Source organism: Cuculus canorus, chromosome Z, assembly GCF_017976375.1.
Source record: "Cuculus canorus isolate bCucCan1 chromosome Z, bCucCan1.pri, whole genome shotgun sequence".
Taxonomy (NCBI): domain Eukaryota; kingdom Metazoa; phylum Chordata; class Aves; order Cuculiformes; family Cuculidae; genus Cuculus; species Cuculus canorus.
In genome coordinates, this window is record NC_071441.1 from 55,798,666 (window position 1) to 55,815,547 (window position 16,882).

The 16,882-nt window shown below is 54.2% G+C and overlaps 2 protein-coding genes across 7 annotated transcripts in view; one reads left to right on the forward strand and one right to left on the reverse strand.

Annotated features, from left to right (window-relative positions):
- Positions 1 to 723: 723 nt before the first annotated feature.
- PAX5 (paired box 5) overlaps positions 724 to 16,882 on the forward strand; it is a 152,266-nt gene continuing 136,107 nt past the window's right edge. For 2 of the 6 annotated variants that reach the window (XM_054054154.1, XM_054054159.1), the window contains exons 1-4: positions 726 to 915; positions 8,196 to 8,361; positions 12,793 to 12,990; positions 16,816 to 16,880. In XM_054054154.1, the coding sequence (XP_053910129.1) occupies positions 870 to 915; positions 8,196 to 8,361; positions 12,793 to 12,990; positions 16,816 to 16,880 (475 nt within the window). In that variant the 5' untranslated portion in view covers positions 726 to 869. Of the gene's footprint in view, positions 916 to 4,216; positions 4,332 to 8,195; positions 8,362 to 12,792; positions 12,991 to 16,815; positions 16,881 to 16,882 lie in introns of those variants that run through there. The other 4 variants (XM_054054155.1, XM_054054157.1, XM_054054158.1 and 1 more) reach the window with 3 other exon arrangements.
- On the reverse strand, positions 1,140 to 2,326 carry LOC128850383 (translation initiation factor IF-2-like). The gene is made up of 2 exons (XM_054054160.1): positions 2,180 to 2,326; positions 1,140 to 2,050 (listed from the first exon to the last, which is right to left on the reverse strand). Exons 1-2 carry the CDS (start codon positions 2,271 to 2,273, stop codon positions 1,359 to 1,361), a joined length of 786 nt encoding a protein of 261 aa, XP_053910135.1. The 5' UTR covers positions 2,274 to 2,326; the 3' UTR covers positions 1,140 to 1,358.

The following is a 16,882-nucleotide window of genomic DNA, read 5'->3' on the forward strand; positions in this document are numbered from 1 at the left end:
TGCCGCCGCCGCAGCGCCCGGTGCGAGCGGGCTTCGATTCCTGCCACAACAGATGTCAGAGTTTTCTTGGGTTTGGGCTGCGTCTGGGGACATCTTGTGATGTTTCAGAGAACAGGACATGATCTCACATGGCGAGGAGCTCTTTAGTTTCTTAATCATTTCACGGTTCCTTCAGAGGCTTTTTTTCCACCTAAAACGTTTAGTTTCAGCTCAGTGATCAGCTGCAAAAGCTCGGCGGGGAGCGGAAGAGTTGAATTATTCCAACCTGCGAGAGCCCCTCAAAAAAAAAAAAAGGGGGGGGGGGGAAGATAAAATAAAGAAGAAAAAAAAAGAAGAGGAAAGAAAAGAAAATATAATAGAAGAGAAAAGAAAAAAGAAGAGGAAAAAAGGAAAAGAAAAAAAGAAGAGGAAAAAAGAAGAGAAAAGAGAAAAGGGAAGAAGAGGAAAGGGAAGAAGAGAGGAGAAAAGAAAAGAAGAGAAAAGAAGAGAAAAGAAGAGAAAAGAAGAGAAAGGAGAAAAGAAAAGAAGAGAAAAGAAGACAAGAAGAGGAGAAAAGAAAAGAAGAGAAAAGAAAAGAAAAGAAAAGAAAAGAAAAGAAAAGAAAAGAAAAGAAAAGAAAAGAAAAGAAAAGAAAAGAAAAGAAAAGAAAAGAAAAGAAAAGAAAAGAAAAGAAGAGAAAAAAGAACCAAATAAAACAAATAAAGAAAAGAAACAATACAAGAAAAGAAAATAAGAAGAAAAATACGAGAAAAGGGAAAACAAAACGAGAAAAGAAAATAAGAAGGGGAAAAAAGAAGGAAAAGGAAGGCGATAACTCCTGGAAGTGGAAACTTTCCCCCTGTCCGTTCTCCGAGTCCTGAAAAGCCGGGATGGAGCTGGAGAAATCCTATGGGACGCCGCGGGCTGGCCGCACAGGTGGGGCAGGGGCTGGGACCGGGCTGAGCACAAATTGGGACTGAGACTGGGATTAGGACTGGAGGAGGGACAGGGGCTGAGCAGGGGACTGGGGCCAGGGGCTCGGACTGCGAAGGGGCTGGGGCTGAGCAGTGGCAGAAGCAGGGGTAGGGGCAGGGAGAGGTACAGCGGCTGGGTCAGGGGCTGGGGCAGAGGCGGGGGCTGGAGCTGGCGTTAGGGCTGGAGCAAGGACAGGAGCAGGATCCATGGCTGGGGCTGTGGCAGGAGCTGGGGCAGGTGCTGAGCAGGGGCAGAAGCAGGGATCCCAGTGGGCGAGGGGACCGGCACGGGACAGAGTCCGTTCGGGAGGCGGCCGGAGCAGGCGGCCTGGCGGCTCGGTGGCGGAATGCAATTCCGAAGCGATCGATGGGGCCTTTTATTAGTTAAATCGCTTGAATAATCGTTTAATCGATAAAGCATTTCACGGCGCCGCCGCCGCGCTGGGAGCGGAGGAGGCGGCGGCACCGGCGGCACCGGGGGGCACAGGGGGTTCGGACGGGGCGCGGAGCACGGGCAGGACCGGCATGACCGGCGGGGCTGAGCCCGTTGCCGCCGCCGGGCGACAGCCCCGAGCGTCCCCACAGAGTATCGGGCTTCGGGGAGGAGGAGGAGGGGGAGACGGAGGGATGAAGGCAGAGAGGGAGGCAAGGAGGGAGGCAGGGAGAGAGGACAGCCAGGGAGCCGTGCCCACCCTGCCCGCCTCTCTTCTCTCTGCCCCCTCTATCTCTGCGCTCCCCGACCCCCTGCCCCGGCGCAAAGGGGCGACCAGCCCCCCGCCCCCCGCCCCGGCTGCAGGGGAACCGGCCCCCGCCCCGTCCGGACCCCTGTGCCCAGCCCCGAGCGCCGCCTCGATCGGGAGTTTCGTGTTCAACGAAAACCGGCCCTGCGCTCCCCCGGGCCTCTCCGGCCCTCGCCGCGGAGGGGGGTCCCACAGCCCCGGGGGGCTCCGGCCGGCCGTTGGGGATCCCGGAGCTGTCGGAGTCCCTTGGTCGTGGGAGGCTCCATCCGGCTGTTGGGGGTCCCACAGCTGCAGGAGGTTCTGTCTGGAGTCCCAGGGCCACTGGAGAATCTCGCTGGCTGTCAGGGTGTCCCATGGCTGCAGGAAATGTAATCCAGCTATCTGGGGTGGTGTGGTCTCAGAACTCACTGTTCGGCTGTGGGGGGGGGTCTCAGGGTCCCTGGAGGCCCCATTGGAAGGGATCCCAGGGCCCTGTGAGGCTCTGACCAGCTACTGAGGGTCCCATGGCTGCAGGAGATGCTGCCAGGCTGTCAGGTGTCCCAGGGCCCACTGAAGCTCTGTATGGTTGTTCGTGGGTCATATAGCTGTGGAAGACACCATCCAGCCACCAGGAGTCCCATGATTCTAGGATTTGTGTTTAGGGGAGCCCCTGAGGCTCTGTCCTGCTGTTGCGGGGTACCATGGCTGTGGGAGATGCCGTCCAGCTGTCATGGGTTTCAGGGCTGCTAGAGGCTCCATCTAGCCGTTGGGGTCCCACGGCCATGGGAGGCTTCATCTGGTTGTGAGAGGTTCCCACAGCCTCGGACTTGTCTGTGGCCATCGGGAGTCCCATGGCCCCAAGGCTCCATCTAGGCAGTCGGATGTCCCACAGCAGCAGGAGGTTCCATCGAGGATCTCAGGAGTGCAGGATACATGGTTCAACCGTCTGGGGTCCCATGATCCTAGGACTCACTGTTCGGCCTTCGGAGTCCTGTAGGAGGTTCTAGGGCCCCAAGGGGGTTCTGTGCAGCCATCACAGGGTCCCATGGCCCTGGAGGGGCTCCAAGCAGCTGTTGGGGGTCTCAGAGCCACTGGAGGCTCCATATCACCGTCAGAGGGTCCCATGGCTCCAGGATTTGTGTCCAGCTGTCGGGGGTCCTGTGGTTCTTTGACCTGTGTATGGAAGTCGAGGGGGGCACAAGGGCCGTCAGGGGGGCACAAGGCTGCGGGAGGTGCGGTTCGGCCGTCGGGGGTCCCACAGTCAGGAAGGTGCCCTGGGCGTCCCTGGAGGCTCCATCCAGCCGTCGAGGGTCAGACGGTCCCGGGACTCGTGTGCGGCAGTAGCGGGGGTGGTGTCACACGGCCCCCTGGGCTCCATGCGGCTGCCGTGGGTCCCATCCATGCCCGGTGCAGGCGGACCGATCCCTGCCCGGTGCCGGGCCTCCCCCGCCCCGCCGGGACCCCCGCGCCCCCCCACTCTTCCCCGTCTCGCGCGGCTGCGCCCCATCCCCGCCCGCCTGGGCGCCCCGCCCCCCGCCCCCATTGGCCCGCCGCCCGGCCAATCAGCGCTGCCGCCGCGCGGCGGCCAATGCGGGGCAGCGGCAACTTAACTTTTCCGATTGGCTGAGCGCGGGTGAGTGACGGGCTGGCCCCGCCCCCTCTTGCCGCTGTCCAGCCGCGCGGTGCTGAAGCGCCGCCCGCCGCGCCTCCTCCGCGGGGTTCGGTCCCGGGGCGGCGGCGGCGGGGCCGGCGGGCGCGGTCCCGGGGCGGCGCCCGCAGCGGCGGGGCCGGAGGCGCCCCCCGCCCCGCCCCGCGCCCGCCCCCGTCACGACCCCCCGCCGCCCGCGGCGGGCCGCCAGCGCGCCGGGCGCACCGCCCGAGCCAGGCAGGCGCCGCGCCGCCCCGGCAGCCGACGGGGAGCGGGACGGGGCGGGGGGTGGGTGGGCGGCGGCGGCGGCCCCGGTCCCGCAGCGGCGGGGGCGATGGGCGCGCCGCCCCGGTGCCCCGGCTCGGACGGAGAGCGCTGACGGGGCGGCCCCGGTCCAGCGGGGAGGCGAGCCCGGCCTCCCCCGACCTTCCCTCCCCCACCTCCACCTTCCCCCCGCCCTCCCCGCTCCCCGCCCTCTCGCGCCCCCCGCTGCCCCGCCTGGCGTCGCGAGTGGCTGCGAGAGTGGGGGCGGCACGGGCGGAGCGCGCCGCCGCCCCGGGACCGAGCCCCGCCGACGGGGCGCCCGCCCCCCTCCCCGGCCGCCCCGCGCAGCCGCCGGCGCCGCCAGCACAAAGAGCCGTCGGGGCGGGAGCGCCGGTGCCGCCCGCCGAACCGCGGTGCCCGCCCTCTCCGCCGCCTCCGAGCGACCGGGAGCGGCGGGGGCAGAGACGCAGCTCGGGGCAGCCGCTCCGGCACCTTCGACGGAGCTACCGGGAGCCGCGCTCGCCGGCGCCGTCGGATACCGCGGCCCCGCTCGGGGCGGGACTCTTCGTTTTTTGGGTTTTTCTTTTTCTTTTTCGTTTTCTTTTTCTTCTTCTTTTTTTTTTTTTTTATTTTTTTTTTTTTTGGCTGCATTTTTGGGGTCGGTGTCGGCTGTTTTCCTGGCCCCGCAGTCTCGGGCCGCCCCGATGGAAATACACTGTAAGCACGACCCGTTCGCAGCGATGCACAGTAAGTAAGGCGGCTCCTACAACTTCTCCCGCGCTGCCACCACGGACGGGGCACCCTCCCACCCCGACACCCCGCACCGGGCACCGGGGGGCGCGGGCAAACACGGAGCCTGGACAGCCCGGGCTCCAGACAGACAGACGGGGGGGTCTGGACGGACGGCGGGTCCCGACAGGCAGGCGGGGATCTGGGCGCGGGGCGCTCCGCCGGTTTCCCTCGCCCGCCGCGGCTCCACGGGCGTTTGGTCGGTGGACGGCGGCGGTGCGGGGTTTGTTTTACCGTAGAGAAGGAGCCGATGCGAATAAGTCTTTAAATATATTCGTCGATGTAGAAACGCTGCTAACTGTGCGTGTATATATCAATCTGTGTACGTGCACGCACAGTGATGTATAGATAGGTGTGTAAATATGCGTATATAGATGTATCTCTACACATATATATTTTCCCCCTAAATGAAACCCTTGCAAAGAAGCCGCTCGCTGTTTTCGACGAACGGGAAAGTTTGCTATGCGATATTCTCGCTCAATTTCAATATTTTGATATTCGTTAATAAAAAACAACAACAAAAACACCAACAAAAAAAAAATAAAACCACAAACAAAAAACCCAAACCCCACAGGCAAACAAATAAAGGGCACGGAGCGGGGCTGGGAGGAAGGTTTTTTCCTTCCGGGCATCCAGAGGCGCGAGGGCTCCGTGTCGAGCCCTGGGCGGGGAGCGGGACGCGAAGTTCCCGGGTCGGGAGCGGTGGGATTCGTTGTGCTTGAGGGGTGGGAAGACTCGTCCATTAGCACAGCGTTATGTGAAATGACATCTTCTCTCACGGTGAGTTAAACGCTGCATTACGGAGAGAGGCTGCGGGGAAATTTAAGGTAGAACTAATCTCATTTCCTGGCGCACCGCAGCGCTGGAGCTAAAAAGAAATTTGTTTGCGAAATAAACCATCCAGCGCCAGGGCCGATCTGCCCGCCTCACTCCGGCTTCCCTCGATCGCTGGGGACCTCCCGCTCCCGGTTTCCCTCTCCCCGTTCCCGCTCTCCCCGCTCCCGGTTCCCCTTTCCCCGCTCCCGTTCTCCCACGGTTTCCACTCTTCTGTCCGCTCCTAGTTCCCCGGTCCCGGTTTCCGTTTGCCACGCTCTCGCCACTCCCGGTTCCCCTCTCCCACGTCTCCTCTCTTTACCCGCTTTTCCCTCTCTGCCTGCTCCCAGTTCCCCTATCCCGTTGCCGTTCTCCCCGTTCTCCTCCCTCCCTGTTCCCCTCTCCCCTCTCCCCGCTATCCCCCATTCCCCCTTCCCTTCTCCTCTCTCCCATTCTCCCCGTTCTCCTCCTTCCCTGTTGCCCTCTTCCCGCTCCCGGCTCCGGTGTCGCTCCCCGCGCTCGCAGACACCGACGATCGCCCTCGCGTTCGTTTCTCCGCCGCCGCCGAAACGGGGGGGATGCGGCTGGGGCCCCCGGGCGTCCCCATGCGCCCCCCGCCACCCACACCCGCGCCAAATCCATGCCTCTCCGCTTGAATTTTCGGGGCAAAACGAAAGGAAAAATAACCAACCCCCCAGTGCCTCCGCTCCGGCCCCGTTCGCCGCGGGGGAGCTCCCGGGGGGCGATCCTGGCCCCGCCGAACACGGGGTGGAGGCGGCGGGGGGAGAGGGGCCGGAGGCACTCCGTCCCGGGCACAGCCGGGGGTCCCGGTACCGGTACCGCCCGAAGGCGGGAGCAGCCCCGGGGCACGAAGCCCCCCGCAGCCCCGGCCCGACGGGAGGGTCCCGGGGTGCCGGCAGGGATCGCGGCCACGGCCTTTGTTCCCCGGGGTCGGGAGCGCTCGGGCTGGGCAGGACCGGGCTCCGCGGGCTCCCGGGACTGCGAGCTACGGGGAAAACAGCCCTTTCCCCGAGGAAACGCGTGTCCTAGTGCCCGCAGGCTTTCTCTTCTGGTCTGTCCGTTCTTTACTTTCTTTCTTTTCTCTTTTATTTCCCTTCTTTACTTTCTTTCTTTTCTCTTTTCTTTCTTTCTTTCTTTCTTTCTTTCTTTCTTTCTTTCTTTCTTTCTTTCTTTCTTTCTTTCTTTCTTTCTTTCTTTCTTTCTTTCTTTCTTTCTTTCTTTTTCTCTCTTTCTCTCTTTCTTTTCTTTCTCTCTCTTTCTCTTTCTATCTTTCTTTTCTCCCTCTCTTTCTCTCTCTTTCTTTTCTTTCTCTTTCTTTTCTTTCTCTCTCTTTCTTTCGCACTTTCTTTCTCTCTTTCTCTCTTCCTCTCTTTCTTTCTCTTCCTCTTCCTCTTCCTTCCTTCCTTCCTTCCTTCCTTCCTTCCTTCCTTCCTTCCTTCCTTCCTTCCTTCCTTCCTTCCTTCCTTCCTTCCTTCCTTCCTTCCTTCCTTCCTTCCTTCCTTCCTTCCTTCCTTCCTTCCTTCCTTCCTTCCCTTTTCTCTCTTTCTCCCTTCTTGTTCCGTTTTCCTTGTTCCTTTTTCCTTTCAACTTCCCTTCCTCCCCACCCCCGCCCTTCCCGTTCATACTACATGCACTGTGCAGGATTTTGTACTATTAAACCAAATAACAGCTGGGAAGCCCCATGTCCTATTGACCACAGCATTTCAGGTTGCTCTGGTACGCATTGGTGTTGGAGTTGTCCGCGCTGCGGATGCAGCATTGTTCCAGCCCCAGTGCCGGGGTCTGCTCCCCACGCTGGGGCTGAGGAGGGGTCTGCGAGGCTGCATCCAGCGACCGGGGTCTGCCTCTCGCACCAGCAAAGGCAGAGCAGGCACTTGTCTGTGCGCCGCGGGTTTAGCTGGCTTCAGCAATCACATATTTCATGTGGATTCATTATGTGTCCTGACAGTTTTAGAAGGTGTTTGCGGAGTTTGACAGCAGTTTATCAACGGTGAAGTGACCAGATTTAAATAAAAATGGCTCTATATAATCTTTTCTTAACACTAAGGCATTTGGATTGTCAGCTTATTCAGCACCGTTCAAGCCCTGTGCAAATAGAGAGATTTTCTGTATTATTTTTGTTCCAGAATTAACATCTGTGCTGCCCTATTGCTTGTTTTCAGTTTCTCCGCTCCTCTGTAATCTAAGTAGTTTGGATGATTAACAACATAGGGGTTAATTGTATTTTCTCACTTGGTACATAGGACTATTGCATATTCATGGATTTTACACAATTTCACTAGCGAGTGGGTTCCGCTTCCCTCAGATAAATGATTCACCTTGCTAAAGGTGAACAGTATGAATCTGCTAGAAAACGTATAATATACTGGTCTTGCCTGGATGTTCACATTTTATTTGTGGGATCATATCTACCAAGATGGTTGTAAATTATAAGAGCAGAAATTGTACTCTTTTTTTTTTTTTTTTCTATTGATAAAGTCAAAGCATTTGGTAAAAAAAAGAAACCAACCCATTCTGTATTTAACGCCAGGTACCCCTTCTGTGCATAGGCAAAATGTGCAGGCTGAGCGATCACCCAGCTGTATTTCCAGTTGGTTTCCCGGCCTGAGGCTCACGAGCAGCCTCTTCTCCAGGCCTGGTCCCGGAGTTGGCAGCTGGGTGACGGTGGATGCCGGCTTCGGCAGGAGAGTAGCTGTGTCGGTGGAACTAGGCATCACTGCCTGGCTGCCTCTGGCCATTTCCCAATGCAAGGCTCGATCTGCCTTCAGGCAGGAGAATCCTCCCCTCCAGCGAGTGGCATTGCGGCAGCCGTGACTGCCTTCATGCTGCGGGTCCCAGGGAGAACCAGCTGGAGGCTGGATCGTTGCCGGGGAGGCGATGCTCAGCAGTGGGGACTGCTGGGCTTGGGGTTCTGCCCTGCAGAAACGTCTGAAATGCTCACACAGCTCTTCTTCTCCTGCACCTCTCCCCCTTCCCGGTGTGTTTCAGGACATGGAGGCGTGAATCAGCTGGGGGGAGTTTTTGTGAACGGCCGCCCCCTCCCAGATGTTGTTCGCCAAAGGATCGTGGAGCTTGCCCACCAAGGGGTCCGGCCGTGTGACATCTCCCGGCAGCTCCGCGTCAGCCACGGCTGCGTCAGCAAAATACTTGGCAGGTAAAGAGCGGGACGGCAAATCCTTCTGTGTCCATCAAAAGGAAAAGTATCTGTGCCAGTCCCCGAACTGAGGGCTGCAAACAGAGGGGAATGGAATCCTCTGGGCATCAGCCCAGCGAGGAGAACGGCTTCTGACCACTCGAGGTTTTATAAGCCTGATGTGGGGAAAACGTGTCCCTCTTTGCATATGTGGTTTGCCCCTTTCTTGTTCTCTTGGAGGTAATTCTGACATGAAGTACTAGTTGCCATTTGGGGCATATTTGCTGTATGTGGGGCATGTATCCCAGACCTGCCTGTTCGGAACAAGCAGGGGGATCTGGGAGCCATCCTCAGTAAAATGGACAGAAATAGAAGTTGTGGAAGTTACTCATTTTGCTTTCTGAAGACGACTCTCTTTTAGCAATAATAGCATTAGGTATTGCATGAACACTGCAAGTGCCTGTTTGCTCAGGCCACTCTGAAATCTGTCCCACTGTTTAATTCAGCACCTTTTTCTACTCTTGTGCTGGAACACGTTCTTAGTTAGAGCACAGAATACCGTAAGTAACTCTTCACCATCTTAATTTCAGCTGTTTTGGGAGTAGCCCTCTGCTGAGGCTGAAGCTGCTCGAAACACTCTGGCAGTAGGAAATTAAACTCTGAATATTTGTAATTTCCTGATTTCATTTTAAAATTTCATGTGGATTCAAGTAAAAAGTACTATCTTTGCTTCTTTGTAACTTGTGAAGACATTTGAGCTTAATTGGTGTGAATTTTAGTGTTAAAATGGCTTTGAACTCCAGATATTCTGAGATAGTTGGGAAACTTACATTAAGAAAAACATTTTCTTCGTTAGAAGAAATTTTTTCGGTAATCTGGAAGAGATAATTCTTGAACTATTAACTAAATTGGCACGGTTAATGTTATTGTTTAGAATTTTTCTTTTATTATTTTTGCCATCTTTTCCTCTTCCAATTTGTAACTACTTTGCTTTCCTGGATGTGGTGCAGCAGTGAGGAAGGATAAGGCCATTTTTTTGTAGTGTCACGGAGGAGATCTGCCTGGATTAACAACGTTTATGTTCTCTCAAAGGCAATTTAAGCACTCAGAACCAGACTGAATTGGCCAAGCCAGAGGCCCCTGGTTTGGTGGCTCTTAGCGTTCGTCTCCCCACAGCCCCCTCTTGCCTTCGCTTTCCTTGGCTGGTGAGTGCCATCCTCTCAGCCCTGCACGGCGAGCTTTTAGAGCTGCAGGAGCCAGCGTGCAGGCTACGTGCAGCATCCCTACTCTTTCTCTCACACCCTCGTTGCAGGGAAATTCTTTCCCCTGCACCCCATGTGTGTTCCTCAAACACTGGTGTCAGTTTGAGGACACCAATGCCTTCCCTGTTTTAAGAGAGGAAAACTTTCCGTGGGTCTTATGTGAGGCTGTTTCTCTCCGTCTGGGCTTTGCATCCGCTGTTGGCGCAGGTTCGTGCTCCCAGCCTGGCTGGCGCGGCTCGGCCAGTGATTCTGCTGCCGCAGACTCACCACCCATTCCCATCAGGACCACTGCACAGGGAACGGGCAGTTTATTTGCCTACCAGGCAAATGTCCAGTGGTTTTTCTGTTGATAGTTTGAATATATCTACCATTAGATGTTTTTGCACTGTAGAGCGAAGAGCCAGGCTCCAGACTTTGTCATTAAAGTTGTCAACAATAAATTGGAATTTCATAGCTCATTATTTTTATAACTAATAATTACAGTGGGTAAAATGTCACTGTAATTGCAGCTCTGTGTGTGTGTGTTTTTCGTGGGAGAGTGTGTGTGTGAAAAACAGGAATCCTTACAATAAATCCTTACATTTGAAATTTTATGGTTGGAATTTTTCAGTCCTTGATAGAGCCTTACAAAGCATCCAGAGGCAGGGAACCAGCAGCTGCTGTGCGGGTGAAACTCTCACCCCTCAGAGGAGAGCACCGCAGGGGTGCCCGCTCTCCACCTGCACCGGCAGCTTGCTCGGACCGAAAGGCCTGGACCTGATGTGCACAAAATGAAGCCGACTGCAGCCATCCTTGCCTTTTAAATGGAGAGGCGAGTCAGGGATGATGGTGCTGTGCAGCCTGCAGGCTCGTTGGCTGCACCCAGGATCATTGCTAGGGCAAAGAGGAGAAGGGTGTCAGTGACATCGTGTGCCCCTCCACAGTGAGCGCTCTCAGTTGCCCTGGGAGAAGGGTCTGTGGCCAATCCTCCTGCCTCCCATACGAGGCACATCTTTATTCTGGCCTGTGCGTGCCTTTGCAGGGCTGTAGAGGGTGAGGGCGGACAGGTAAGCAGTGGTTAGATGATTTGGCAGAGGAGGTCAGGCTGCCCAGGGGGTACCAGGGCTTTGTCCACTGCCGCAGCATTGTGGCCGTGATGACTTTTGCCATCCTGGCTTACCCACCGTGGAGACCCAGCCGCGGGAAACACCACCTCCTCCGTGCAGCTCTAGCTGACACTTGGCTCAGCCGGGCTGTCCTGCACCGTGGGGTAATTTCCACAGGCACTGCGTCCCAGTACAACCAGGCGCCAGTGGAGAAAAACACTGAAGAATGTTTGTACAATCCTTTGTTTTGACTGGAACTAGGAAAATTGTGACTTTGGTGGCTTTCACGGCATTGTTTGCCTTCTCCCTACGCCCTCCTCACAGGAGAGGTGCCACGGCCGAGGTTTTGGGGCCACGGCTGTGAGCTTTTGATAGGTTTATGATCCACGCTTTCATCATTTTGTCACATCCTCAGGAAGCATAGGAAGTGCTGAATTTTACCTTCTTGCCGTAAATCTCACTAACAAGGCTGCGTTTAGGGACAGCAGGAGGGTTAATCCTTCTCTGACACTTGGCGCTTCCCATCACTAGTCTTGCTTAAGTCGCTCAAGAAGACGGGTAGATCTGAGTCCACATCTGTATCCATAATATCTGGAAGCATCTACAAACAACGCAGTATCAGTCTCTTTAAAGGAATTTCAGGCCCTGCACACAGAGCCCTCCCAGAAAGGCTGAAAACCAGCAGTCTGGCAGAAATTTGATGAACAGGGTTGCGTGTTACAGTGAGACAGACTTGGGTTGCACAGGCTGTTTGTGTTCCACTCGCGCTGGAAAGACTGGGGAATTAATTTCTTTTTTCATATAATGTGTATGTCAAGTAGCTGCAGAGAAAATATATTAATAAGCAGGCTTATGTTCTTAGCTGGGAGTCTTTTCTGAGCTGCCTACCAGAAATGCGGGTGCACAGTGCCAAGTGGAGGGAGATGTTTTGGTTGTGGAGAGCGTGCAATGTGCTGGGTGTCTGGTTGAATGGCTCATGAAGTTGAGGTCTGCTCTCTGCAGAAAGGATGAGGGCACCAGCACAGCTGGGGCTGTTGCTGCAAGGAGGCACAGAGTTTATTTTTTATCTAACCACAAAAAAATTCACAAGGTACGAAGAAGGGCTGGGAGAGCGCCTCGTGCATCGCGCTCTCTGGCTCGCTGGTGCAGCACGGAGCAGCACGGTCTCATTCCCAGCCTCCGTTCCGGCCCTCACTGGTTAAGATCCGACTTCTCTTAGCAGTATCTTCAAAACTTCATTTATTAAAACTCAACACCTGTGGGATGGGGGATCTCATCTGTAACACTACCAAAAAGCAGTGGCTCTGGTGTGAGTGATGTATGAAGAGATCTGGTGGGTTTCCGTCGGTTTTGGGGTCCATTCCTGTGCCTTTCCTGGTGTAGCATCAGCAGGGCTGCTGAGGTGGGTGAAGATGCCGTGCCCGAGAGAGGGATGTGGGACTGGTTACTGAAACCCACCCCCTCACCGGCTGGACCACTCCAGAGCAGCTCCCTTGTCCTTGAAAGTCCTGCCTGAAACTACTGAAAACATGATGTTAAAAAGGATGCGTTTTGAAAAATATTAACTGTTAAAAATGTAATGTGCATGTTAAAACCATAAACCAGGAAAAAATATGCTGGCATATTTGTTCTGGAGGTGCAAATAAAATACAATACCCAGCCTTCATTTCACTATGAAATGTTAACAAGCCGTAGATATTAATGACAGAGAATTTCTGTAGGAACAGTAATTTACGACAAAAGAGTCCATCGCAAAAAGTGGTCTTTTGTGTGATTTGTTTCTATTATTGCCAGTACCACTGATTAATAACACACATTTTCATTTAATTTTGGATCCCGGCGTGCCCTTTAATCTTGCATTGTTTCTTTTGTCTTGCTATTACGGAAAAATATATATTGCATCCCGAGGCCCAATTCCAATTACTATAAGTTAATCTATTAGGTGATAAAGCACTACATAGGCAGAAAATGTGTATGTGGAAGTGAAGATGTATCTCAGGATTTGCTGGGGTCTGGTTACCTTGAAATTATGTTCTCTATAAATCTGGAAGCATGTTCTCTGTCTATTTGTGATAACTAAGGCTTTGTTTTGGATGTTGTCCCAGGTATTATGAAACTGGGAGCATTAAGCCTGGAGTGATCGGAGGATCAAAACCAAAGGTCGCCACACCCAAAGTCGTTGAGAAAATTGCAGAGTACAAGCGCCAAAATCCCACCATGTTTGCCTGGGAGATCAGGGATAGACTCCTCGCCGAGCGAGTGTGTGACAACGACACCGTGCCCAGTGTCAGTTCCATTAACAGGTAAAGAAAGGTCTATATGGTCCTGGGAAGGGATGCTCCTTGGAAGCACTGTCACTGCACCCTTCTTTGTTAGTTGTTTGGGTATTTTGGGCTGTGTGCTTCCACGATGCGTTTGTGGCTCAGGAGCAGTTGAGGGCTCACCTCGGCGGCCAAAGCACCAGGGTTTGTGAGCATTTCCTAGGACAGGAAGGTTCTGCTGCCTCTTTCCTGTCCTTTCCCCAGTCCATGAGTTGCAGTCCTTGCTGGTGGCGATCCAGAATGTTTGCTCAAGTGAGCCCTCAGTTCTGCTCCTCAGAGTCGGGGTTCAGTGGTCTTTGCTTCCCTGGGGGAATGCCAGACGGCTGTCAGGCTGGGCAGCAATCACTTGGGAAAGGGGAAGTCCCGGGTGCCTGGAGGAGGGAAGCCAAGGCATGGGTCTAAGGTAGTGCTTCTGCCCTCCTGACACCTCCTCGGTTTTGCTGAAGGTGGCCCAGAACTGTGGTTGCAACTGTCACCGTGGATATCACTGGGGGAATTTCGATTGCCTCAGCTGCCTGCTTGCTCCATGGACGCGCTTAAGTGGCCTTGAATTGCGTTTTGTGTAAAATGCAGGTGAATCTCATTTGGAGCCCCAGTCCTGCCTTTGGGAGCTTTGCCCCAGCCTTACCAGGCAGGATTGGAACTGAACTGAGCTACTGCCCTCACTGCCACACTGCTTCATTCTGTATGCCTAAAACCCCAGTCAAACACTCTCTTACATCTCCAGCCCTACCAGACTGGTAGTGAGGGATTAACACTTTGAAGGCAGAGCGCTTGGGCAGCCTCCTGTGCACCCACAACCCTGGCAAGCAGAGCCCTTCGATTGTCGGGATGTACCCAGTGCCAGGCTTTGGGCTCACTGTGCTGGTGAGACTGTTTTCACTCGTGTGACTGCATGCAAATTCTTTGAATGCAGCACACTATAAAGTCCCATCTGTGTCCATGGACGTGAAATAAATTGATGCAATATTCTTTTATTGGCCATCCCAATCTGATTTGCATTCATGGAGTTGCTGCTTGAGTAGCTGGAGTGGCTTCCCTGGCGCTAGCAGAGAGTGGTGCGTCTGCTTTGCCATTGAGTCATGCGCTCGCGTGGATAAGAGCAGAAATGGGTCAGTTTGCGCGCAGCCTTTGCAGCTGGCTGGGAGCTCCAGACTCGCCGAGGCTCCAAAGCAGCGTGCAGTAACCCTGTGGACATGGCATTTTCAGTCTTAAGAAGGATTTGAGGAATAATGTAGAGACTAGGAATAATAAAGGAAAATATCACTCCGGCTGACCTCAAATAACTAAGGGCAAGCTCTGCTTCCATGAAAGCCAACTCGAGCCCTGCCACGTGAGCAGCATTGCTGCTGTGAGCAGTCCTGTGTTTGTGTAGTAGGGCTTCAAGCATCCTCCCAAAAACTACCAAAAGGCAGTTGTAGCTTTAGGAAAAAGAGATTAAGTAGCTTCGAGTTGTATTTTGAGTTAATTTCTATATTTTAGCACTTCCTGTGTCCTTGCGTGTTTCCACACTGATCATGTCCACCCCCTGCCATTGTATCAGAAACCCATGTCATTATCCACCACCAAGTTCTTTGGCCAGAAATCTTATTCTTTCTCATCTGCTTGAGGCTGTGGCTAAGGTATTTTCCTTCTCTTAAAGCTGTGAAATCCCTGTTTAGAAATGCATGTGAGTCAGCCTGTTTACCTGGAGAATTGTTTCTTCCAGCCTAGGAAGCACATCCTGGAAACCCAGACCAAGCTATTGTGACAAGAAACCTTAGAATTCACATCAAAACACTCAGCTTTAACAGAAAATCCTCCCAGTTCCATGTTGCAGTCTGTGGGGTTTATCCTTATCTTTAAAATTAAGTGTGTGATTCAGGGCTTTGCTGGTAGGGATGAAAGACCCCCAGGATGCAGCCCCCTGGTCACGATGTCCTTGTTCCCCACCGAGGTGCAAATCAGGTGCTGCTGTGTCACAGACCTGGACCCATCAGAAATCATGCAGTGCGATTCCTGTCCTGCTGCAGGGAGGGTGAAGCTGTGCAGCTGGCATTCCTGCATGGGGAAGGATGGAGCTGCTACGCTGCTCCCAGTGGAGAGAGGGGATCCCCTGGGACCGTCCTGTTCCCTTTAGGGAGGTCTCAGTGCTCTAGGAGAACGACTGGGCCACTGGGATGGACCGTGCTCAGCACATGCCCTGGTGCCGAGGGTGCCTTTTAGCAAATGGATTTGAGTTGCTGACCCCATATCTGAGTGAATAATAACTATTATTATTAATTAATAACATTAATTAATATTAATAATAGGCCACTCTTCCGCAGCAGGAGCAACTCTGTGTGATTAAGTCTTAATTAATCATTGTGATTAGTTTTGCTCAAATATGCCGAGAGCTGCCCAGCTTCTTCAAAGTGTTCCAGTCCTCTGTCCCTCCGGAGATGAAGACATTTCCGTGTCAGGAGGTCTTGGACATCCTTCCCTCACCACCACACTGAGGAGACCTTGTGGAGGGGCTCGTTTCCACTCTTGCTGATGCAGAATGGCAGGTCTTTGGCTGCACCCGAGCTGTGCGTGCAGCTCCCTCTGACCTCTGTGCCGGGCTGGCTGCTCCGGTCCCTGGCAGGGAATTCGCTGCTGGACACTGAGGCGCAGATGCCTGAACCAGAGCTTCACTCTGAGGCTGGAGCTTACTCACAGACCTAGCCCTGCCAGCCTCCCTTGGACCGTCATGGCAGGATGGGAAGGAAGGGGATGGCAGCATATCCTCTTCTGGGGTGTGGCCAGGCATCACCGCTGGTGGTTTCAGCACCAGCTCACGCAGTGACTTCTGAGCAAGCAAGTGCTGTTTGTTCCCATGGATGCACCCCCATGCCAGCTCCACCTCCTCTCCGCTCCCCTCTTCTGAATCCATGGCAAGCAGAAATGGGAGAGCGGGTTGATAGATAAAGAGAGGAGAAACGCTAACTGCAGCGTTCCTGCTGCCAAGACAGGCAGGGAAGTGCATGGTGAGCGAGCAGCATGCCTCTTTCCATCTCTTTCTGATCCCGCCATGGTCAGTGGCAAAGCTCTGTGTTCTCCAGAGGTGTTTCTGACCCAGTCTTTTCCTTTTTCACAGTGCATCGGCAGGCAAGCACCTCTGCAGCTCTCCTCGGCCACTGCCCTCTGTCCTACACACAATGCGTCCCTCCTAGTCCATGCGCATCTTTGTCTTTCCCCTGATTAACATCATTATAAATCAGGGCATGGGCTGTCCCCAGCAATAAAGATGTAATGATGTAACCCAGATTGTAAAATTAGCATTTAATCGAGCACATTTTTGTTTTAACATTAATCTGGCCAAACAGGCTCATTTCAGAGTTGTCTGAGTTCTTGGACTGTGTGAAGGCATGAGGTGGTTTGGGGACAGCGTTCCAGATGTGTCCCAGTGCCCAAGGGCACCGATCGCAGCCTGCTGGGGTGTCCGGGCTCAGAAGTGCCCAGCACCCTGAGGAGGGGGTGTTAGTTCCCGTGGATGCCCAGGTAGCAATGGAAATCTCTCCACTGGGCAGTGGAGGTGGGGTCCTCAAAGCCACTGAAACATCAAACCCTGCAGCACCCGGAAGAGTGTGTGGGTGTCAGTCACACAGACATCCCTGATGGCAGGGTCTGAACCAGAAACATGGATTCATCCACTAAACTTTGACCTTTCAGCGGGTGGCGAGGGGATAACAGGCAGAAAGGCAATTTTGTGTTGGTGTAGGTGCCCTGAGCTGAAAATACAGTGCCTGATGTCTGTGCAATTGCGTTCTTAGTGTTAAGCAGTCATTTCTTTCCAACCCCACACAGGATTATACGGACAAAGGTGCAGCAGCCGCCCAACCAGCAGGTCCCAGCCTCCAGCCACAGCATAGGT

Excerpts from the sequence above, each read along its gene's own strand:
- LOC128850383 (XM_054054160.1), bottom strand. The coding sequence starts at position 2,273 with ATGACCCACGAACAACCATACAGAGCTTCAGTGGGCCCTGGGACACCT. Across the intron at positions 2,051-2,179 it reads CATGGGACCCTCAGTAGCTG|CCATGGGACACCCTGACAGC; the intron begins GTCAGAGCCTCA and ends CATTTCCTGCAG.